The 26,265-nt window shown below is 36.8% G+C and overlaps 1 protein-coding gene across 11 annotated transcripts in view; it reads left to right on the forward strand.

Annotated features, from left to right (window-relative positions):
• Dmd (dystrophin) overlaps positions 1 to 26,265 on the forward strand; it is a 2,209,767-nt gene that overhangs the window by 1,788,107 nt on the left and 395,395 nt on the right. For 9 of the 11 annotated variants that reach the window (XM_028881805.2, XM_037198928.1, XM_037198927.1 and 6 more), the window contains one exon: positions 22,704 to 22,876. In XM_028881805.2, the coding sequence (XP_028737638.1) occupies positions 22,704 to 22,876 (173 nt within the window). Of the gene's footprint in view, positions 1 to 21,668; positions 21,959 to 22,703; positions 22,877 to 26,265 lie in introns of those variants that run through there. The other 2 variants (XM_037198929.1, XM_037198930.1) reach the window with 2 other exon arrangements.

A 26,265-nucleotide genomic window follows, 5' to 3' on the forward strand; every position in this document is an offset into this window, starting at 1 on the left:
ATAACTTGTCCCAGATCCACTCCATCCTTCACCAACTTCCTATCTTCTTTTTTTTTTAACATACTAAATCTAAATAGTGCTGTCCATGTGCTCATAGATGTAGTTCATAGGAGTATGGTCAACCTACAAGGGACTACAGGCTTAAAAGAAATTAACTCGCTCTTCCCTAGCTGCTATCAACTGACAATAGATCATCAGCTGGGAGTGGGAGCTCATGAGCCCCTCCCCATACCATACTGGGAATGCTGACTGGCTTGATCTTGTACAGATAAACACAACTGCTTAAGTATATTGATCCTGTTGTGTCCTAAAGGCACTGTTTTGCTCCAGTCCTCCCAGAGAGTGATATAATATTTGGTTATTTTAACGTGTTGTTGGAATTAAAAGTCATCTCTTCAAGTGCACTCATTAAAGATATGTGGCCATAAGAACCAGTCCATTTGTGTTATTCACTTCCTACCCAGCTTTCTTGAAAAATCTTATTTCTGTGATGAAGAGCCTTGTTGATAAACCTATACAATCTTTTCTTTATTATTTGTATATTCCTAAACTTATAAAAAAAATAATGTTTTGTAAGTAGTAGAAATCAATATGGGAACTGACCTGGATGGTAGATACAGCAGTCAATGGTCAGTGCAGAAAAGTAAAAGTACTCTAGGGCCCATTAATCAGAGAAAAATTTAGCATACAGAATTATTGGATAAATACAAATCCACTGGAAAGGCTGAAGAGGCAAGCAAGCTTTTGGACTTAGCTTTCCAAATAAATTTCTAAGACCACATAGAACAGACCTACTAGGAAACTACTATCTTTGGTGGACCACTGATGCACTGTGTTCAAGATTACACTGTGTAATTTTTTTATTAGTAATCAAAATTTTTAAATATATAAGCTACCACTTTTATAACACCTATTAGGTACTACCTTCTTCTAACCAGGGAGTTAGAGAATCGACTTTAGAATGCTGATGTGAAAAGTTTCATGTTTCTGTGTTTGGTGAGCCAACAGGAACCCCCAAATGAGACAGAAAGATGGCTGGCTTCTTGTTTCCAACTTCTAGTTCTCTAATATATTTATCTATTTGGTTCAAGATTGCCAAATTTAGGAAATGAAAATAATAAGGCAACAATATTATACACAAAAAAGTAATAAAAGTTATCTGAAAATTGGAATAAATTGGGCATACTATATTTGATCTGACAACCCTAAATTATTGGGATCTATTCATAATTGGAACCCTAGCTGCATGGGACTCTACCCAATTATTTATAATTTCTGACCTGTACATCTACAAGGAGGATAAGCAGGTTTGAGTGAGCTAATCCATAGTATAAACCAAAGTAATATTCTCAAGAATGCAGAAGCCTTTCTGCTCATACATTTTTTGCTACCAGAATATTTTCATTTTACCTTGTTAAACTCTCTGAAATCCTGCCAATCTGTGATTCAATTGATTTAAATGACTTTCTACTTTTTAAAACATAAAAATCTTCTCCAATGTGAAAGGGGTCAGTCTATATTCTGGAAATAGGGTTTTCAGCAGGGAGAATTTCCTTTTGTTCCTTCTTCTCTGTCTGTGTTACAAAAGATGTGTGCATTCTAAATTACTTAACCCAAGGCAAAACTATGAGATGACATAGGTCATTTGCACTTAAGTCAAGGAGCTAATAAATATGTGATAGCCTGAAACATGGATATGAACGTTGTTTGGATCAAAGGTCAAATTTGAGTTCTAAACAGTTGTCATGCAAACAACTTTTGACTAGACAACTCTTCAAGTTGAGAACCATGTGTATTTATTTAATGAGTAGGGATGTCAAAAGGATGAATACTGGAACTGTGCCATGCGAACTATTTGATCAGAAGAAATAGTAACCTCAATAGGAAAAGAAACACTTTCTTTTCAAGGTGTCACAGTAACCATGAATGCTTACAGAAAGCCTCTGTTCAAGAGTAAAGGACTACTTTTTTGATTCCTGTTTTTCTTTTGATAGTTTTCTTTTGCATTTAAAGCAGTAGGCCACTGAAGTTTCTAAACTACTGGTTGCAACAGGAATCAGTAGCAATTAGAAGCAGTGAGCAAATGAAAGAGGGAACCAAGGAAGCTGCTCCCAGAGTGATCCTGGACAACTTTCAATGCAGCTATGGCATCAATCTATAGAAGCTTGGCTGTCTCCATGAGTGCAAGCAAGCAGTCCTACTGAGATCAGTGGTGCTGTCTTCTCAGCCCCTGTTCTCTCTGGTAGTGAGTGGGAAGCAGGGGTTGCTTTGGCAGAAAAATCTCATCAAAGAATCAAGGAAGAACATTTGGCTGAAAGAGGATTGTTCCAGTGAAATCAGCTTTCCCTGAACTGTTTGCTGTAAGAGCAAATTGAAGCTGGCGCTGCACCTTTGACAAGTGAAGTGAAGTTTACCGATCAACCTGTAGGTTTCTTTTTGAAATACAGCAGATTTCTAAATTACTTTCATTTCAGAGGTACGACAGGTTCATTTTCTCTCTAAGAGTATACGTTATTTTTTTTTCTCTATCCTTACATCTGCCTCGCAAAAAAAGCAATTCATACTCAAAAGGCACAATAGCTCCTTACTAAGAATTTTTCAGCATTAGTAAGTTAAGGATCTTCAAATGCTTTTATTAATTACAATTTTATTTCAAACATTCAATGATATTTTAAAAGATGGGAGTTACTTTGTACTTCTCCACATCACAAGGAACAAATTTGATTCCAAACACTAAGTGTTCTACAAAGTGAAGGATTCATTTGGGAAGAAAAAGGAAGAACCTCATCATTGCTTCAGATAATTCATAAAAATGTAGCATGATGTTTCTATGTAAATACTGTTGTGTCATTGAAAGGAAACAGGAATGGACATGCCATTTAACAGTTCCAAGTCTTCTTGTAAACACTTCTCTTATTAAACTGTGATCTAAATTCTGATCTTCTATAGGATTTGATTTCCTTTGTGTGTTGAGATATGTAGTTACTTTTTCACATTGTACATTTAACTATCGATATTTAAAGTGGCCACCAAATGAAAAGATTAGTTAATTTCACATGGTATATACAATGATGGAGGGTCCAGGTAGGCAAAACTTTTGGGAGTTAGCTAAATTCCATAGCTAAAGTCTTATATTGATTTTGTAGTGAAGCACAGACTGGTTACTTTTGAGCTTTCAAAAGCTGACTGCCCAAGGAATATTTTCTGGCTTTCTCAGGTACCATGCAGTCTTCCATGAGCAAGCATTCATCCACTCGGTGAGCTTTAACCTGCACTTTCTAATTTCTTAGCAATCACACTTAAAATCCTGTGAATAGGCCCTAGGATTTACAGAGCTCAGCTTCTTGGGACAAGCATAGCCTTTCAGCTTTTGGCTGTCAGTGTGTGAACATTCACTTCCATGCTCAAGGAGTTTCTTGTAGCTTCAGAAGTCTTAAGAGAAACAAAGGAGGGGGAGAAGGATGTCTTAGTCTAATGCAGACTCATGAACTTGCCTCTAATAGAGAGGCTAGTTCATCTTCTTTTATTTTTTCCTAATCAAACTGTTAGGATGAAACAGGGACATGTAATCTTACCAGAATGAAATTGGGGTCATGCTATAGGCTAGCTGAGTGAGGGCTGTTTGGCATGTGATGTATGGCCAACACAACTCTCTTGCCACATCAAATCTGCCATTTAATTACATTTTAAAATCTCATTTGAAGCTTTTTTTTTATCATTATGGAAATTGCTCTGTAAATGTGCCCAGAATGAGATCTCATACAAGCTAACTGAGAGAATTGAAGACAGAGAAGATGAAACATTATCATCAGACAATTGTGGTGGCTTTAGACAATGCAGCCTATGCAATAAGAACAAAAATATTTTCATTGATTCAGAGATGTACTCCTACTAGATCAGTGGTTCTCAAACTTCTTAACGTTGAAACCCTTTAATATAGTTCGTCATGTTGTAGGGACCCTCAGCCATAAAAATATTTTCATTGATAGTTCTGTAAAAAAACTGCACTTTTGCCACAGTTATGAATCATGATGTAAATATCTGATATGAAGAGTATCTGATATGCAACCCCTGGTAAAGGGACGTTCAAGCACCCAAAGGGTTGTGACCCACATGTTGAGAACTTGATTGTCCTTGGGCTCTTTTGTCTGTGGTTATATCCCTTCTTTGATAGCAGAAGGAAGCTTCTGCTTTCCAGCTCAGGACACCTTTTCCTTCCCAGCCTCAGTATCATCACTTTAATTTATATTTGCCAGAATTAATAATATAATACTGGACTCATATTTCCAACTCTTTGCATGCATGTAGAGCAGGGCTGAGGTCTTTTAAATGAAAGATTGGTTTGCTATGAAATGAAGAACACCTCTGTCTTCTTTCAAGGTCATTTAAAAATATCTCCACTGCAAAATGTTCTTTTCTCTGCTATGGTGATTGACGCAACTCTTTGTGAAGCACAGCTGCTTTCAAGTTTTCCTTTAAGCACATTCTTAATTATCTCATACTTTGATCTTGAACTCTTTCACTGGGCCGTGAGGTAGAGAACAAGTGAGGAGCCTAGTTGCACTATCCCTGAGGTTCAAACTGCTGTGTCCTTTCATAGACAGACCCCTGGAATAACATGCCCTTTCTCTCAGTAGTTACCCACCCAATTCTTTTTTATTTATTTCCCAAGCAAAGAGCAAGGCAAAAGGAAAATCAGCCAGGTTATTATTTGAATGTGTTTAGTGTCCCAAATTTCTTTGTAACATCCAAGAACTATCATTTAAGTTGTCCTCTCCTTAAAATTTGGCCATTTGGTACTTAGTATCACTTTAATTTCAAGATATATAAATAAGCAAAATCATACTTTGGTCACATTTTCCAAGGTACTATTATTCCTCAGAGTTTTCCATTAAGGTGATACTTGTGGGATATGTTGCTGTATTAATTACTTGGATTTCTAGAAAGTAGAGGTGATGGGAGGTTTTCAGTGGACTACTATTCTATTGCTCCCTAGTCCTTCATGAAAGTTCATGAAATAATGGGTTATATTTTGCATTTATGAATATATATGTGTGTATATGAATATATATATATATATATATTTCTTGGGAGAGGATCAATGACTTCCTCAAAAGAATCCATAACTCCCAGATGATTAAGGACTGTCATATATTCATACTTGGAATGAATAATGGTCTTAAAATCACCAATAATACATCCACACTCTTGAACTCAGAGTTTATCCTACAGTATCACAAGCTCTGAGATTGGGATGTACAAATCAGTGTGTTTATTATTTTTATTAGTTCTTTTTGAATTTCATATACCATGTTTTGATCATATTCCCTCCTCCAATCCTTTCCAACCCTCCCTCCTGCTTCCTACTCAATTTTATTTTTCATCAAGGCCAATTTGTATTGTCCAAATATTTTGGGATATATGGCCTTCCACTGGAGCCTAGTTGACCTATAAAGGTCTACAATCTTAGAAAAGACTGACTCTTTCCCAGCAATTAAGAACTCCCAATAACACCCTGGCTAGGAGTGGAAACTTGTGCCCAACTCCCCTCTCCATGCTGGAATTTGGTCTGGCATGAGATTGCACAGATTTTTGCATGGTGTCGTAATCACTGTGAGTTCATATGGACAGTTTCTGCCTTGAGTTTTGAGAAGTTATGATTTTCTTGTAGTGATCCACCACTACTTGCATTCTTTCTGCTTCATTTTCTGCAATGATCCCCAAGTCTTTGGAGGAGGTATTAGGGTATCCACATTCTATTTAAGGCTGAATATTTTACAGTTTCTCATTTTTCTCATTGGCTAATTTGTGATCTCTATAGTGATAATCATGTATTGCAAACAGAAGCTTCTCTGGTGAGGACTGTGAGGTGGAAGATTAGGTATAATGAAAGGTCATTAGGAGTTAGTTGGTTTTGATAATTCTCTCAAGTCAACTCAAGTTTGATATTACTGTGCTATGTATCCTATACATGATCCAATCTCTTATATACAAGTACAAATGAATGAAACATGGAAGATAGATGCTGAGAAGAGCACAGGAGAATGCCTATTTAGTAGGTACCTGTAGGAAACCCTGATTGTGGGTAGAAAATGTCTGAGTTCTGAAATAATATCTCCATTCTAACTTCAGAATTTCTTCAAAATCCCATTTTAAACTACTCATGTCCCCTCGGATGGATAACACTTTAATAATGAATCAGCATCAAACATTACATTTTCTCTTCTAGGACAGAAACACGTTGTGCCTCCTTACACATTATCATTGCATTCTCCAAGTCATATTTATGAGCTCTTGAAAATGTAATTTTTCTATCCTATATCTACTGCCTTAGTTTAAATCATTATCTTCTCTTGTTTAAATTATTATTATACCTTGTTTCCAGGTCTGCTGTTCTTTCAGCTAATACACCATATACTAACCAAAAGATACTGTTTCCAAAAGATAAATAGTGAATGTGTTAATCATCTTCATAAAAGACCAGTAAGTTATTTTGCAAATACTCCCACACTGTTCTGCCCGGTCCCACAGCTGCTCATTCCCAAGTAAACACACAGAGGTCTATATTAATTGTAAACTGTTTGTCCTATTGTTCAGGTTTATAACTAACTAGCTTTTATGCTTAAATTAACTCATAATTCTTGTCTGTGTTTAGTCACATGGCTTGGTACCTTTTTTCAGTCCACCATTCTCATCTCATTTCCTCTGCATCTGGCTGGTGACTCCATCTTTGCCTTTCCTCTCCCCAGCCTTCTCCTAGTCTGGTCACCCCATCTACACTTCCTACCTGGCTACTGGCCAATCAGTATTTCATTAAACCAATAGGAGTGACAAATCTTTACAGTGTACAAGAGCATTATCCCACAACATTCTATCTATCTATCTATCTATCTATCTATCTTCTATCTATCTATCTATCTATGTTAGACTATATAAATACACATATGCACAAACACGTATATATTTATGCACATAGAAATATTTTCATTTTACTGCTTCATATCACCCAGAATCTCTCCTCCAGCTTTCAAGTGTACTTATCTAATCCTATCTCCCCTTATCAACAACTTTACTCATGATTTTTCTTCTGCCTTCCGTTCCATTCCCTACTTCTCTGGTCAGCACATAGTCACTTGTTTTTTTTAAATTAAGAATTTTTTTATTCATTTTGCATACCAACTGCAGATTCCCCCCTCATCCCTCCTCCTGCTGCCCCGCATGAGTCTTCTGCCCCAACCGACCCCCATCCCCTCCTCCAAAAGGATAAGGGCTCCTATGTGAAGTCAGCAAAGTCTGGTACATTCAGTTGAAGCAGGAACAGTCCCCTCCTACCTAATCACACCTTAAGGCCATACTCAAAACATTACTACTTCTGCTATGGCTGTCAGTCATCTTATGGGAAAAGGTAATTGGTCTCATTTCCCATGGGATTATGTTCTACTTTAACATTACCACATATTATTTGGTTTGTTTATTTGCTTAAGACTTCTTAATAGACCCATTAAAATACAATAAATCCTGTGATTTTTAAGAGTACATTTAGTCAAAGCTTTGGGTATTTCTTATTTGTCATCTAGTTTCCAAAAAGAAATAGATGAGAAGGTCAGTGAATGAATGAATTAAAATTCTAATAGTACTCATAAGAAAGAATTATTTTCAGCCTTTCTACCCAAGTAACAGTAATAATTAGATATTATTGGTGATAATTTCTTATTCTCTTGTTTATGCTCTTTCTTTGTTAAATTTAAAATTGTATCACACTAGAACAGAGATTAATGGCATCTCAACATTTTTTCATACATGTCTGAGAAGAATTAATGAAAAACATTTATCTATTTTAAAACACTATGGCCATGACCTTGTTATCATGTTTCTTTGCTAATCACCACTAGGCTTCCTCAATTATACTCAAGGTCAATTACACTGATGATATACAATATAATTTCTCCTTTCTCAGAGCACTATGAGACAGATTTCTCCTATTTTTAAATAAGTAGCATAGTGTAATGGCCATTTAAAAATTCTTGATATATAAATTAACCTGTCAAAGCCAATGTGAGTGTTCTAGTTCCTTATTGAAACTACATTTATCTTGCTGGCATGGAAAGTCTTATCAAACCTTGTTCTCCCAGGGATACTTAGAAGAAAGAGCATGACTAAATGTCCAAAATGCCCTAGGCCTGCTTCAACAAAGTGGTCTAAGTAGCTATAGACTATTTTGTAGTCAAATGAATGTTTTGCCAAAGATTTGCAGATCTACAATTGAAAGCTTATGAGTGGATTTCTTCCTCTGCAGTATAGGTTCTAGGAATGAAGGTATATCACCTAGAATTTTGTCTGTTTCTAATTTATACATCTGCATCAGCAAATATGCCAATGTTATATAACATTATATTGTTTATGTGCTTATTCCATCTTCTTCCTTCTCCTTGGACATTGAAAACAGTCATTTTGTTTCCTCCTTATCACTACCTTATTCCATAAGAGAACACAAAATAAACTAAAGACATTGGCTAAGCACCAAAAAGAGTTATATTTCCCAGAAGAAGTAATTCCCTATACTTGGTAGTAAATAGAAATTAACTCACCAAAAAACACCAGGGAATCAGACCCAATTATGTCAGAAGGACTTCAGTTAACATCATGGTATTAGAACCCTCTTTAGTATTGAATACTCATAAACACCTAGAGATGATTTCATAGTTATTACCTTTAAGCTTTAGGATAAAGAGTACTCATTAGTGAACACAAGGTTGTGTAATGTGGGTTTATGATTTTATTTAAAGGTGCTCTCCTATTTAAAGAGAGAGAGATACTTAGATTGTTAAGTATGCTAGCTACTTTTATATCTACTTGACACAAGCTAGCATCATCATAGAGGAAGGAGCCTCAATTGAAAAAAAAAATGCCTCTATAACATGGAGATATGGTCAAGCCTATAGAGAATATTCTAAATTAGTTATTAATGAAGGAGGGCATGGCCCATTGTGGGTGATGTCATCCTTGGGCTAGTGGTCCTGGGTTCTGTAAGAAAGGAGACCGAACAAGGCCTGGGAAGCAAGCTAGTAAGCAGCACCCCTCCATGGCCTCTGCATCAGCTCCTGCATCCAAATTCCTGCCCTGCTTGAGTTCCTACTCTTACAGCTTTTGAAGATGAACTGTTATATGGAACTGTGAGTGTTTCATCACAGTAACAGTAACCCTAACTAAGACAATATCAGTAGTCCAGTCTAAACATTTACCTTAATGTGGGATTGTTGTATTATATACAGGATGAAGTGGGTTTTCTAGAATAAGAGAGGGGATAAAGTTTTTTGGTTTTGTTTTTACATTTACATCTTTGTGATTAAAACAAGCCAGAGGAAATTAGTTACATGACTGCTATGATTTCTAGTGTATTATCAAAAATAATTGTGGACTTTGCCATATGCTCTTGCCTTCTTCTTCCATATTACTTTTGGAATAAGACTTGACATCAACTAATTGCTTACTTCTAATATTCAAACACAGTCTCTAAAGGATACATAACTTACTGACAGAAATCCAAGAAATAAGCTTTTCTAACTTTTAACTCTATACATAATATATATAAATGGCAGAGATAAATATAACCAATGTGTCTTTGTTTATGAGAATATAGTTTGCTATTTTGGGAATATAAATGTATTCTGTTCATCTATGAGCATTGATATATGTATCAAAGAACTGAAAATGTAACTCAGTGGCAAAGCACTTGCTTAGCATACATAAGCCCCTATGTTTGGTCATCAGTATCTTAAAATTAAATTATAGTATTAGTACTAAAGGAACTGTGAACAATTTGGCTAACCACTCTAATTTAAAGAATATTTCAGTTGTTAGTGATTGCTCTCAGAGCAACTTAGTAAATTTCTCAAATTGAATATCTCCATGTACCTTCATTTTTAAATTATGTTGCTGTGTTACATCAAGTCAAATCCAAAGTTGCTTGATTTGTATTTGTAGGGAAAGAATCGGAGTTTAGTGCAAATATAAATCTGGAGAGATGAGTGCCCTGAACTTGCTTCAGCAACATAGCAGCTATGGAATTGGAAAGAGTTATTTAATCTCCCTTAATTTTGATCCCTTCAGTGGGCATAAAATGAACTTCAGTGACTGAAGAGATGGCTTGGTGGTTAAAAGCACTGGCTGTTCTTCCAGAGGACCCTGATTTGATTCCCAGAATCCATATGGCAGCTCACAACCATCTGTAACTCGAGTTCAAAGGGATCCAATGCCCTTGTCTGGCCTCCATGAGCTCTGCCTGTACATGACGTGCACACATGCAGGCAAAACACCCATGTACCAATAATAAACAAAAAAAACCCTGTCTCTAAGAAAATGTACTTATGGGATTGTTATAAGTGTTGTAGAAGATGTCAAGCATTCCCCATCCTTTTCATCCTGGTACCTTATTCCCACTACACTTTATGACTCTGCAACAACAACAACAAAAAATATGTTTCAATGTTCAAAAGACCTAGCTGGTCACTCTTAGATAAGAATAGTTATTTTCACTCAGGCTGATTCCCTCCCATAAAACACAGCACAAAACTAAAAGCACCTTCACCACCTGTAGGCTTTTTGTATACAGTTGCCTCTATGATTTAACTGTGCAGTCTAGTATTTGTCTGTAGAGGCCTTTAAGACTACTGTTGGCAATGAATTTCTATAAGATGTCCTGTGCACAAAATGTTTATCCAATTGTAAGCAATAAAGCAGTATAAACAATATCTGTAATAATGTTTCAATGGTATATAGGTCTTCTATGTGGGCTTTAGATAAAGTGTTAAAAAGAAAACCTAGTCTGTCTTACAGCTGCTTCTATCATCCAGGAGCAGCACTGTGAACCAAATTGGTATCAACATTAATTCTTCACTGGGTCCATGACAACCAGTTTTTAAAAGAATCTGAAGCAGAGTTACTCTGCCCACCTTTTTTTCAAAGACTATGTCCTTTACAACTCACACCAATGTATTTTAGAAATGCCTAATGTAGCATATTTTATATGGGGGAATCAAATCTAAAATAGCATTTCTAGCTTTAATGTGATTTTATGAAGAGTTGTTTAGTGCCTGAAATCTACCTTCCATAGGTAGAGTAAGAAAAAGTGAGGTTGAGCCATATATGAAGCTATTACTACTGCTTATAAGTACTCAAGAAAATAACGGTTTTGCTGGTTCATGAATGGTTAGAACTGTCATCTAGCTCTCCTACCTCATTTCTCTCTCTGCTGCAATTTTTCCATAAAACTGCCTTCCCAATAGTCATGGCCTAGTACTATTATTATTGATATTTTTGTTTCCAGGAGGCAATAGTGAAAGCTTATCTTTATAAGATCAAATATAATCAGCAGGATACTTGCTGAACCATCAGTGGCTACTCTGTACACTTTGAATTTCATCTACTGACCTTCTTTAGCTCTCCTTCTTAGTATCTGCCTACAGGTATGGCTCCCATTTCTATGAATCTGGTATTCATTTTCCTTAAAAACTGCTTATATATTCTCTGCTAAGAGGGTGGGAGTCATGAAAGAAGGATGAGAAAAACCAAAGCATTCAACTCTAATGAACAGTCATTGCGTTAGGCACTTGGATGTTCTACCTACATGACATCATCTAATCTTTACCAAATAGTATAAGCCAGACATTTTGGCCTTCTTTATAGATGATATATAAAAAGAGACTTTAAAATATTTTGTAATTTTCTCAAATTCTTAAAACATAAGTGACAGAAGTTAGAACCTTAACATATCTCCCACCAGTCTACTTCTCAGTGTAATCATATCAATCAAGGCTAGCAGTATCTCTTCCTGCAGTGGAGGGATTGGACTGTAAATGTGCTTCTTTCCTCTTCTGTCTTCAGCCTTTTTAAATCTTCATGTAGTGGTTTGTTTAAAGCCTAAAGCAGATAAGGTCACTACCTTACTTCATTACCATGTTTTTCCTCATTTCTTTTTTTGTTTGTTTGTTTTTAATTGAAAATAGACTCTTCTCAAATAAAATACATCCTGGCCACAATTTCCTTTCCATCCACTTCTCCCCCCTCCCAAGTCTCCACTCCCCCTCTGTCTCACTTCAGAAAAGAGCGGGCCTCCAAGAGACAACCACTAAACATTATAAAATAAAATACAGTAAGACAAGTCAAAAACCCTCACACTGCAGCTGGAAAATACAACCCAACAGGAGAAAACGAGACCCAAAATCAAACAAATGAGTAAAAAACACATACACTCCCAAAGTCAGGAGTCCAACCAAACAACAAGCTAATAGCCACAGCATATACACAGAGGACTTGGTGCAGACCGGTGCTTGCTGCTTGGGTCTCTGTGAGCCCATTTGAGCCCTGTTTAGTTGATGGAGTGGCCATGGTCTACTGGTGGACTCCAGCCCCTCTGACTACTACAGTCTTTCTTCCTCCTATTCTGTGGGGTTTCCTGAGCCCTGAGGGTATGGACCCAATGGAGAATTCCACTTTAGACTCTATCTCCACATAATGTCTGGCTGTGGGCTGCTCCCATCTGATGCCAGAGGAAGCTTTTCTGATGACGACTAGACAAGGCACCAATCTATGAGTGCAGCAGAATTTTTTTTTTTTTTTGCCAGTTGTTTCTACCCTAGGTCTCTGGGCTATCCAGTCTCTCGTTCCTGGTCATCCAGGCAGTGTAAGCGATGGGCTCGCTCTCCTGGCATGGGCCCCAAGTTAAACCAAAAATTGATTGGCCACTGGCACAAGTTCTGTACCACCATTGCCCCAGCACATCTTTCAGACAGGACAGATTGTAAGTTGAGGGTTCTGTGGCTGTGTTGCTGTGCAGGTTTCTCTTTCAGTAGCCTGTGGGAGTACCTTCCTGCACCAAAGAGACTAGAACCTAGGAATGAAGACTCCATGCAGGTATTAGCTCAACATCTCTATGTTCAATGAACTCTATGGAGTTGTCCTCAGCAATGGGGCCCAGCTGGCATCTACAGAGACCAAGCCTCTGTCCTAGCATCAGCCTGGGTTGTTTGGGGATTTCGTAGGAAACCCCTGACCAGAAACTCCACTGAATGCAACCCAGTCCTGCCACTGGGAGCCTTGCCTGACTACAAGAAATGGCCAATTCAGAATCCGTGTCCTCCAAAACTAGAAGTCCTGACTAGGATCACCCTCATAAATTCTAGGAAGCTTCCACTGCACTCGGTTTCAACACTACCCCCCCCCCCGCAAATGACCCCCAATTCTAGCTGGCTCTTCTCACATTCTTTCCCTCTATGCCACTCCCCTGTGCCTGCCACCAGTTCACCCACAAAATCCATTCTATGTCCCCTTCCCACGGAGATCCATGCATCTCTGCTAGAACCCTTCTCTTTACTTAACCTAACTGGGTCTACAGATTGTAACTTATCATTTAGTTAAAGGCTAATATCCACTTATAAGTGAATACATACTGTATTTGCCTTTCTGGGTCTGGGTTATCTCACTCAGGATTATTTTTCCTAGTTATATCCATTTGCCTGCAAATTTTATAGTGTCATTGTTTTTAACAACTGAGTAATACTCCATTGTGTAAATGTACCACATTTTTTAAATTCATTCTTCAGTTGTGGATAAATAAAATGTGGTACATTTACACAGCGGAGTATTAGTTACCTGTTAAAAACTATGCAATTTACTGGCAAATGGATGGAACTAGAAAGATCATCCTTAGTGAGGTAATCCATACTCAGAAAGACAACTATTGTTTGTACTCACTTATAAGTGGATATTAGCCATAAAGTCAAGGATAGCCATGCAATATGGGATTGCTTAAGGCAGTCTGACAAATGGGATATTGCTCAGCTTCCTCCAGGAGTAATCCACCCTAGGCCTGGCATTTTTTAAAGATTAGATTTTGAAGTAAAGCTTTGCACCTGGGAATGTACTCAGGCAAGAAAGCATATCCCTTCTCTCCACTATTCTCCTGCTGAAGTATGAGAATTTTCAAGTGAGACATGAAAGCAAAGACAACAAACCCTGCAGGATAATAGTCTCTGAGGACTTTAATAACAGCCATTTTTAAAGCAAAGCTTGTAGACTCCTAAATCCATAGCGCAGCATTTAAGATACATTGCAATGCAGTAGACCTGAAAACACACTCCTTAGCTACCAAGAACAACCTGGCTCTGAGACAAACAGCAGTCTTTAAATTAACTCTTGCTTCCCTTGGGATGGCACTCTGCTGCTTTAAACAGAATTGCAGTGGCCACATATGGAAGAAAAATGAAGTCACTCCTTGTAGTGTCTCTCTCTTAAAGTCTGTTTCTTGGTTTAGCTAGGAACATTTAGGGGCTAGATTAAAGTCCTTAAAAGGCCAAGACAGTCCAATTCCTTCATATAGATAACTTCTCAAAAAGTTCATTTTCTTTTTACTAATTCTAATGTCCAGTTAAGAGACTGATACATTTGTAACATGCAGGAAAAATGAAGCACTAAAAATGATTTGCAAATGTCAAACTATAGGTTCTTTTGCTCTGGCTGGTAGGCACATTTTTAAAGATTTCCTGACACAGCACAGCAGTTGCACATATGAACTCATAGTTGTGGTTGTGACAGAATACAAAAGACCTGTGAAGACCAAGCCAGACAAAATCCCAGCAGAGAAGAGGGAAGTGGTCATGAAGGCCTTCCCCCACCTGAGGAGTTATCAGCAATTGATGGCTGCTGGGAGAAGGATAATCAATTTTCTTCAAGGTTGCAGCCATTGAGAAGCTACCCATGCTCCAGTAGATGGTCCTGTACCCATACACATACTGGCAGCACTAAGTGGACTCTATGAGTTAAAAAAAAAAATTAACACATGAAGTTGGAAGGGAATAGTGCTGGAGGGGATAGGGGAATAAATGGAATTGAGAGAATGGGAGTTAGACTTAAAATTTTTAATGCTAAATAACTTTCAAAAACAGTCTTGGCCCTGATGATGATGGAGAGGGAGAGTTGGCCCCACCCCTTGTGGTGAGTGTCCTGGTGGAGGCTTGGGATTACCAACCCAGCTACTCCCCAGGCCCACATCCAGGGCTTTGAGTTGACCCATCCCAACATCTATTCCATCTGTGACCTACTGGAGTATGTGAAGGGATCAAACCTGCAGAACATTAGCCACAGGATCTCCTTGACTTGGGGCAACAGCAGGATACCCAAAAGCAGTTTTGGTGACATCCAATATTGATGGTGTACCAGAAGCCAGAAACCTTGAACCAGACCAATGACTCATCGAAATGAACGTGTACAAGTAAAGCTGTTTGGACAAAAGGATATACTGCATAACATACCACAACTCACAGCTCCCAATGCCATTACAACTAACAAATAAGTGATGGAGAAGCAAGAAAGGCAGAAAAGTGACATGATTTTTTATTTTAATTTCTGTATTTTTTCATTTTCTTTTGGCAAGGAGGCTACAAGTTTGGAGGGTGGACATGGAAGCACTGGGAAATGAGTGTTATGGGGTACATAATGTGAAATTCCCAATGAATCAATAAATGTTTTTAAAGACTTCTCAATAAAAAGGTAGTGCTCATTTCTGCTCTCATCTCACAATGGTGTGGTTATGGAGCTGTGTATGTGTGTCTACACTTGGCAAGTTCAGCTATTTACAGCTAATGTTCAATGAATGATTGAGCACAATCAAACTAAAGGAATTTTATGTGGTTGCTACTGCTTTGTTCAACTTCTCTAAAACAGTGAAACATTTTAAAAGCACTTGGGTTGGACAATAGTGCTTCACATATGTTGCATTTCTCTTCAAATTTATTGAACATCAATCTACTCTCTCTGGTGAACTCAGAGCCATCATTATTACCATTAATTATTTTGCTTTGGTATAAAGCCAAGTGATGCCTTCCATAATTACGTACTAACACTTGGAGAGCCCCACTGTATGAGCCCAAAGCTCACACTTCACACACTTCTCCAATTATAAGCCCATAAGGATAGCTTCTGCCCTGTTTTGGATATTGTCTCTGGCATTATACACACTTGGAAATCAAGTCACTCTTTTAGTAAGAAAAGAGCAACTAGTATTCTTTTAATTATTTATATGCTAACTGCTCTCAAAAAACATCAAAGGCAGGGGACCCATAATGAAATTTGTAGAACAATATGACCATTTATTTTTATTGTTTCTGTATTTGTTTGTTGCCCCATTTCTCAGTGATCTTAAAGTTGGAGACTGGTATTTGTCTAGTAAATTAATATAATTTTAATCAACAATCAATAATTGTATACATTTATGGAATGCAGTATCATATTTTAATAGCAACTCAATGACATTGCTTATCATTTTTTTGAAAAATCTTTTAGTCTACTCAGCAATGTGAAATATCTTTAAAGCTTATTGTTCACTTCCACTGAAAACTTTGAACCATTATCCAGCATCTCCACTTTCCCACATTTCTCCTCACCTAACTCCTAATAACTGTTACTTTATTCTCAAATATGATTTTTTTAGATTGTTTTATGTATAAGTGAGATCATGTAATGGTCCTCATTCTATCTATGTTTATATTATTTTACTCAGTATGTGTTTGTCTTCTAGGTTCATTCATGGTCTGGTAAATGATGAGATTGCACCTCCTTTATGTCTGAATAGTATCTAATTGTGTCTAGTCGCATGTTTTCTTTGTCCATTCATTGGGTGATGAAGACTTACAGTATGTCTATGTCTTAGCTCTTTCTGAACAGTGCACAATAAAATGGAGGCACAGACATCTCTTCAACAAGTTGATTCTGTTTCCTTTGCAGAGCTGTCCAGGGGTGGGGTTGCTTACTCATGTAGTAATTTTGTGTTTTGGTTGTCTAAGAACTTTCCACACTATTGTTTTTGTAGTGATTGAATTAATTTGCTGAATCCTTTTTAAAGACAATTAATTCTGTACACATAGGTAAAAGAATACCATGACTTAGAATAGTCTAGTCATCCATTGTTTGGGATAATAAAAAGAAGAGTAAAACTGTCTTCATTCTTCATGTTTCTTTATTTAAAAAGGTATAAGTTTCATAATATTCCACAATTGACTTATTGCTTATGAACGTCAAAGATCATTCTCAGTGTTGAATGACATGGGATAACAAATGTTTAATAAGCTTGCCTTTATGCTTTCTGTTATAAACTTTTATTTTCAATCACTTTATAAATAGTTTTGTAATCTATTTAGGGAACTTGATTGATTTAATTTTTCCCTACCACTCATTTTCCATCCCATTAAGGGACTGCAATTTATTACCCCTGCTCATAAATTAAGCTTGTTCCACATTAATGCCCTTTCTACACTAGTCTCCCCACCTGGGATGTCCTCTTCTCTGTTTTCTAAATTCTGTCTATTTCTTCTGACCCAAGACAAGTCTCATCATTTCACGAAGTCTATTTTTATCACTTGGTTTCCATATGGATCCTCTTTAATAGTAAACCTTATATTGCCTATCATTTATTAAAGACTTGTGTTCTGGATGCTGTTCAAAGTAGTTTACAAAATTACTCCATGTAACATTTGAAGGATCCCACCAGCTAGTTATGTATTCTTGTTTAGTATTTAGTGAAGCTGAAGAAATGAAAGCATTTCCAAAGTTAAGCTGCTAATAATGGAAAGAGTAAGAGGATGAATCAAACTTATGTCTATTTAGAGGATGAATCAAACATGTCTATTTAGAGGATGAATCAAACTTATGTCTGTTTAGCTGCTTTGCCCTAAGCTTTCCTTGGGTACTGAAAGGGGGAATTTATAGCAAGAGATTAGACTCCCAAGGAAAATGGCATGTGAGATTTCTGAAATTCTCACCTGAAGCAGTGTACCCACACTAACATTGTGAACCCTGATCAGATTTTTTTTTTTTTTTTGGTTTTTTCGAGACAGGGTTTCTCTGTGTAGCTTTGCGCCTTTCCTGGAGCTCACTTGGTAGTCCAGTTGGCCTCGAACTCAGAGAGATCCGCCTGCCTCTGCCTCCCAAGTGCTGGGAGTAAAGGCGTGCGCCACCACGGCCGGCCAGATTTCTTACAAGAGCCATCTTGGTGCTCATTGATGAATTTTCTGCAGAATTAGAGAGTTTGAAGATACAAATTTCTTTTTCCAGGAATGCATAGAATTTTTCCATTTGCACTCATTTTCTCAACGTCATGTTCCTTCTCATTGTATATCCACCCACTATTTCATCTCTATTTAACACTCTCCAGAAAAGTAAAATCATCAAATCATTCTTGGAGTACTGAAAAGAAGAAGATTTCACTATCTCACAGAAATGTTATGTTTATTGAAATATATGAGGGAATATTATTAATAGGAAAAGTTATCAGCAGTCAGTTAAAACCTCAGAGGTAATAATAATGTACCCTTATGGTTATAGAGCATAAGCCTTGAACTTCAAGTATCTAGGTTCAAAATCTTACAGCACTGAAAGATTTTGTGATCTTGGGCATTTTTTAACTGTACTGTAAGTTCATTGTCTTACATAGAAAATGAAGATAATAATGTTGTTTACTATAGAGTATTATTGAAAAGATTAATTAAGCTTCTGCATATACAGTTCATTGAGCTGTGCCTAGTGCATAATAAGTCTTACATATGTTGTTGCTGTTGTTTATATAAATAATATTGTTCCACTATTCACTAGCTATTGTTTTGCCTAGAAAAATACAATCACAAAGAGAACAGTGGAAAACCACTTAGCCCACAATGGATATAGTACTTATGATTGGAATGATCTTTTCTAGTTAGTTCAGAAATGAAATAAAACTAAAATTTCCCAGGAAAATTGCCTGTATTCAGAATAATTACCTTCTGAGAATCCTATTTATTATCTTTATGGACTTGTTGCTTTTTTATGTTTCCTAAGTCTAATATTAGCCTAAGACCAATGACCTCCTGGTAGTTTTATGCAAATAGATGTATGCCTCATCCTACATGCTATATCTATGTTTCCTCCTAACCTACAGCTCACACTGCCTGATGGTGGTGAAAAATCTTCATTATAACCTTTAAGCAAGAGCCCTGTGTCCCTTACCAATATTCACTTCAGGTTCAAGGCAGTGTACATGAATTCTACAGCTTGACAGATTTAGTACTAGTCTGCCATCCCAAAGGAACATGACAGAACTATGTTTATATTGATATTTTAGGTCATTGCTTGATGTAACTAATTATCCCCAAGGTCTTGTAAACAAAAAGATGAATCACTGGGATAATTTATTCTCTGACAGCAGAAATATTTTATTGTAAAGAGACAATTTTTAATGTAGTATGTCTTATAGGTGGTCCTGAATGTCCTGTTGCAAAATGAAAAATCTAGTCAGAATTTCATTTTTCACTCAAAACAAGTGATCTATGTGAGTAAATGTTTTGTGTGGGTTTTTTTAATCAAAATTATTAATGCTATCTTTCAGTGTCTTCTCTTTCACCACTGGAGATTGCTTTATGCACCTTCAATAACCACTGCATATTTCATCTAATGCATAAACACAATACGTTAGTGGAAACAGTCTAGAATATCTGAGAAAGTTAAGAAAACTGGATCAATTTCCCAGTTCTGACATTTGCTGGATATGTGACTTTAAGCAAGTCAGTTAAACTTCTCTTATCTGTGACACATAGAAAAGGAGATGTGCTCCAGCAGGAGCCAGGGCTAAGAAGAAATGACTAGGGTGGCAGATTCATTAGAATCTGTGACATACAAAGCCCTTACTGAACCTCTTTAATTTGTTGCCCTCCACTCCCATCATGACATAGAAAACTATAACTGATGTAAGCTTTGCCTGCCAGTACTAACAAAATACTTCAGTCAGTGCTTCTTTCTAAAGGGAGGAGTTTTGTTCCTAATGTTTATGAGATTTGGCAAGAATTCCTCATCAGTATTTATTCAGTAATATAAATGAATTAAAAGAAAAATACACACTTGACTTTTAAAATTAAAGACAAAACTATCACTTGAGTTCCTCTTATATTTCCCATGATGTCAAGACTAAACAAATAATACTAGATGAATACTTGCATATTCATTTTGTGTCCCTTTCTTTGTTAATGAGACAACAAAGATATTTATATGCAGTAGACTTGACCCAGTCATGGAAAAGAAGAAAATTAGCCCATTAATGAATCAGCATTCTATTTGCACCTCAGAATTCCTCACTTATTCAGCAAAGAAAAGTGTTGATGGTTTCACGTTGCACATGAATATAGGTAATTAGTAATTAAGACTGGGTCTTTGCTATCAGGGCAAGATAGAAAAACTCAAATGTGTGATCATTCATATGGTAAGGGTATTTGAACAATCATTCTATTGGTGAAATTATTTTCTGAGGCTGGGGATGTATTTCAATAGTGGTAGAGGCCTCATATGTGTTGTGCCCTCAGAATCATCTCAGTTCCAGAAAGAGAGAAAGTGTGTGTGTGTGTGTGTGTGTGTGTGTGTGTGTGTGTGTGTGTGTGTGTGTCTGAGAGAGAGAGAGAGAGAGAGACAGAGACAGAGAGACAGAGGGAGAATGCATTAGTTTTTCTGAACATGCACAAGATTGATTTTGGTTCCCTGAATGCATTCTCTGGAAAGAAACTTTAGGTGGTATACAAACAAACTGAGAGAGACATAGGAGGGAATGCTCTCAAAATTAGGTCTGCTTCTCTGTCCTGAATTATTTATATAATTAGCTCACCTTTCTCCTTTGCTGAATAAATGGCAAATTAGGTGTACTATATAGATTTAGAAAATGAAGAAGCAAAAATCTAGGTATAGTGTTGCATGTGTATAACAACAAAATTTCAAAGACTGAGACAGGAAAACCGTTGAGTCCTAACCCAACCTGGTCGTCAACATAGTGAAACTGTGTGTGTGTGTGTGTGTGTGTGTGTGTGTGTGTGTGTGTGTGTGTGTGTGTATGTCCCAGTGTCCCAGAGAGACAGAAGGAGAAAGAAGAGAATTCTGGAAATGATGTCTATCTGAATAAACTCCATGCAGCAAGAAACTCATGAATAATTTTCTACTATATTTTCTAGTTTTAAAATCCAGCTATAACATCCCCCAAACAGCCCCAAGTTTTGTGTGATAAGGATAGATGTTCTTCCCTCTGTTTTATTCTCTTCTTTCCTTTAGCATCTGAGGTCCTCCCATCTGTATTCCTCTTCCAGGATTCAGACTCCATCAGGACAACTTTGGCTGCCAAAAATAGTGACAAGAAACATTCATTGTCCATCTCCCTTACTTGTGCAGCACTCAAACTTCTGCATTTAAAGTGGCTGTGAATGGAAACATGAGGCACTTCTTTAGAATTACTAACGTTACTGCTGCCGCTTCCCCTGTTACTTTAGCAAAGTCATTTAATTACATTTTAGAAAGAGTACGAGATGGGGGGGGTGCAGAGAAAACTTTTTTAGTCACACAGATCAATCCAAGCTTTTTTCGGAGCTTCAGAATGAATTTTTAAACTTGTTGAACAGAAGCATACAAATCTGTATGAGCAAGTCAAATAATGTACAAAGCCTCCATTCATTGTGTAGGCAGAATGGAATGCTGGAACCCGGCAGCTCTCTAAGGAATGTTCCTTTGGCTTTGACTGTTCTGCTGGGAACAAGGAGGGAAACACATATATAAAATGAATTTATAATGTCTCTGGCTTATTATGGCAAAATGATAAGAAAAGTTGGCTGTTTAATATAAACTGTCAGTTGCATATTCCAGGCCGCCATTCTTTGAGGTCCCTCCCACATCCACACGCCTGGCTACCATTTAGCAAGCAGTACAAAGTGGCCAATTATGATTATTGACTGTCCAAGCCTGTGCTCTTAAACTCATTCTGTTGACAGAATGTAAGCAAGGTTGGCATTTTAAAGCAGGGCCCATTCCGTTTCTGAGTTTTCTTGGGCTTGCTATGCAACAGGATCAGTGCTGTAGTCCCCGGTTCAAGCTGAAAATGTTGCACAGGAAGACATATCATGTCAAGGTCAGACTTTTGTATTATGATGTTTTTTACGTGTGTTTATACAAATGAAACTTAGTGTATACCTCTTGTTTAACTCTTGCCAAGACCCTAACTCTTATCAAGGACTCTTTAGCTGCTGAGTCTGAAACTAAGATGGTATTTTTAAATGGTATATTAACTGCTTAATAATCAATGTATGATGATGTAATATGTGTGTGATGCCATAGTACTAAGGTGAATTTAAGGTATGTTGTCAAGAGGATGCTCTTGTCTCATAGAACCCCACTAATGTGTTGTGGACCAAGTACAACATTGGTTGTACGTCTCTACATGCTTTTATGGTCACATTCAACACAACAGATTCATATGTGCATTGAAAACACAACTTGAATCATATTGTAATAAAATGATTACTACTGGAGTCTACTTTACAATGTCATTTTATTTCATAAAACATATATCTATGTCAGAATATTTTATATATGGATTACAAAGTTTAGCTTATGAAATGTGCTATAAATATATTACTTCTAATTCATAAAAATAAGAAATACATTTATTACATCTAATATGATATTCATTTTTAATCTCCATAATAACTTCATGAGGCAGGACTCCAAGAAAAATTATGCAGGGTGTATTTTGTTTGTTGCCAAATTAGAATTTCTTTTGAACTAATATAATTTTTTTAAGTTCTCCAAATTCACATTCGCAGCTAGTCCTTTTGTTTGATAATTCTGAATGTGTTCTTTCTGCTGCCCGGTAGGATCTCCAAGGTGAAATTGAAGCTCACACGGACATCTATCACAATCTCGATGAAAATGGCCAAAAAATCTTGAGATCCCTGGAAAGTTCAGATGAAGCAGCCCTGTTACAAAGACGTTTGGATAACATGAATTTCAAGTGGAGTGAGCTTCGGAAAAAGTCTCTCAACATTAGGTAGGCAACGATCAGGTGGGGGATCCAGATGTGAATAAAGATGACAAAATTCTCCTCGTTTTCCTAGCACAGGTAGCTAATATCTCACATGTTTATGTAAATCACTGAATTTCAAAATGATTCATTTTATTTTGAATAAATGAATCATTCATTTGCTTGGAATGGAAATGATACTTGAGGGTTCAGGTTAGATTAAAATGGGACTGTTTCATAACCACAGGAGAGATGCATATTAAGACATTAGAGTAAATTTAAATAGGGAGCACAGCGATCCTAATTTCAGAGTTCTCTCTTGGCTTATCATCGTGTCATACAAAAAGCAATAAAATTAGTGAATGTTTGTTATGGAATTCTCTTTGGCATTACTCTAAATGCATAACCAAAGGACATTCTTTTAAAAGCAGAACACATTATAATTAACAATTTAAAGAAACCCTCTCCAGAGTTCCTGCAGCTAAGGAGATTATAGTAATTTTTATCATTTGATCTCTTAGATTTTGTTGAAGCACATCTTCTGTAGGTACACTAAACCTTTTCATTTTTTGCCTACTTTTTTTCATCTGCCCCATCAGCTTGCTTTGAGAAATTGTACATATCGCATCATTGCTAAAGAAGGTAAAGGGAAGGTCTAGGAATCCTTTTATGGTTAGAATAGGTATATGTAGGGACAAAACAGCAGAGCAGGTCTGTGAAGTACCCAGTGGTACCTAACAAGCTGGGAAATACATGGAGGAGAAGCAAGGCTTCCTGATTTCTAATTGATTGTGTTTCCTAATCCACTTATTTTTAAAGATATGTTTGTGCTTTCAACAGTGCCCATGAAAGGAGTGGTCATGAAGAGAGGTAGAAAAGGACAAATGAACTTATTAATAGAAAAGAATGTATCCAATAGTGGGAGTAGTTACTTCTCTGAGGTCGTATGACTATAAAAAAAGGGGTTTTCCCCTTCTTTATAGTTATCCTAAATTGTCTACAATTCCACCATACAACTCTCATAACAAAGAGGAACACCTGAAATGTTAGTAAAGTGTAAACACTGCTGTAAAAACTCTACCCACTATGAAATAACAATGCTAGCAACTAACACAGGCTAAGTGTTATGTCCCACCCACTGCTCTAAGACTGTCATAGTGTTTGACTTGCATGATGTTATCAGCAAACCCGAAAGGTAAATTTCCTTCTTATATAGTCTTAGCATTTGGAGAAAATGAGGAACAGAGAGGATAAATAAGTTTCCAAAAGTGACCCAGTTAGCAAATGGCATGTTTAAAACCTATTCATAGTGAGTCTAACTTCATCATATAGGCTTTTAATCAACAGAGTATTCTGTAGGGAAGAATAAAGAAAATTTCACAAAAAAAGTACTTCATAATTGAAAAGATTGATTTGAGGAACCAATTTACTTTTACAAAGCATTCCTTCAAGCTTGCACCTGGCCTCCCAGACTCTCATTTTGAGCTCAGTATACTGCCCATGATTTTTTAAATCTACGTGTTAGTCATGAGTTGGGGGAAACAATGGGATATGACATTTTCAAAAGTAGAGAGGCTCTACTAGCTTTCTATATTTTAAACTTTTAAGAGAGGTCAAAGTGTCTGATAGCAAAGGCCACATTTGTAACATCTGTCCTCAAAAAGAATAAAACATGAGGAGAAAAAAATGTTTCAATGGATGAAGAAAAGAAAAATGATTTCCTTTTTCAAGAAAGAAAAAGGAAGGGACTATAACTAAAACTCTCCTTATGTCTTTTCTCTCCTTCATGTGAACTTGATGAAATAAAAGAATTGAAGTGGTAAACAGCATTTCAGGCAAAATATGAGCTCTTCGTTTTCAGAAATCTCCCATATGCCAACTATTGCAGTTTAATTCTTACTGCCATTAATCAAGCAAAAAAATAGTTACCTTATCTTATGTAAGATGCTGTGAATTATGCAATTTAAATATTCTGATCAATGGTTTGAGCTTTCAAATGGGAGGGTAATAATCTAGAACATAGAGTAAGTACAAGCAAGGAATTCTTCACATCCACATACTTTAATTTATCTTAAAACATGAATGGAATAGTGGTATCACTCATTCCATATCAGAGGCAGAACAGAAGTAGTAATTGGGGACATTATGCAATAACATACAGGAACATTGGGATGAATGTCCATTGGAGTATTTTACAAATTGAATGTTTCAAAATATCCTTGGAAAACAATGCTAATTCTGCAGATTATAGCATGTTATATACGAGAAAGTGTAGTAGGTTCATTGTTTTGTGAGAGCTTCTGAAACCATTAATGTATTTCAGAAAGTAAGAGCAAGTTGTGTAGAAATATTCTACCTATGATACGATTTCTATATATTACTCCTTAGTTCAAAACTTTTGCTCTTGTGCACACATCTTACTCATTCATTTGGTTTCTAACTTCTTCCCTTTTCTGTTCTTCCTTTGCCCTACCCACAATGTGCTCTTTTCTCACCAAGCAACATTCTAGCCCCTCCCAACATGGAACTCTGAGGCAACTAGATTATGCTTACTCATACAGTTTTGATTTCTAGCAGTTTCCTGTCTCTCATGAGAGCTGTGTATGGACATGTACTGGTTCTCATGCTTGGAACACAATCTCTCCTCTTATTCTTTAAATTTTGACTCAAATTCTACAACAGATATTTCCCATTTGTGCTATTCTTTGCTGGTTCTTTCCAGAACTATTCTAATTTACATTTAAAAGACTAAGTATATGGCTCAGTGGTAGAGTGCTTGTCTAACATGAACAAGATCTTTGGCTCAGCCTGCAACTAACTCTCTCTCTCTCTCTCTCTCTCTCTCTCTCTCTCTCTCTCTCTCTCTCTCACACACACACACACACACACACACACACACACACACACACACAGTTCCTTTGAGTGTTCATGAGTTGTTTCATGTTTGTTGGCTCCCATCAAATTAAATAAAAGATGGTGTCAGGTGATGGTGGCACATGTCTTTAATCCCAGTACTCAGGAGCCAGAGGCAGACAGATCTCTGAGTTGGAAGCCAGCCTGGTCTACAGAGTGAGTTCTAGGACAGCCAGAATTATACAGAAAAACCCTATCTCAAAAGGAGGAGGAAGAGGAGGAGGAGGAGGAGAAGGAGGAGGAGGTGAAAGGATAGAGAAAGAAAAAGAAAGAAAGAAAGAAAGAAAGAAAGAAAGAAAGAAAGAAAGAAAGAAAGAAAGAAAGAAAGAAAGAAAAAAAGAAAGAAAGAAAGAAAGAAAGAAAGAGGGAGGGAGGGAGGGAGGGAGGAAAGAAGAGAAAGAAAAGGAAAACATGTAAAGTCAAACTAAGTCTAAAAGAATAGAATCCTCTTACACCAATAATTGTTTTCTCTTCTCATGCTTTGGCTTCATGACATGTAATTG

This window comes from Peromyscus leucopus, chromosome X (genome assembly GCF_004664715.2).
Source record: "Peromyscus leucopus breed LL Stock chromosome X, UCI_PerLeu_2.1, whole genome shotgun sequence".
NCBI lineage: Eukaryota > Metazoa > Chordata > Mammalia > Rodentia > Cricetidae > Peromyscus > Peromyscus leucopus.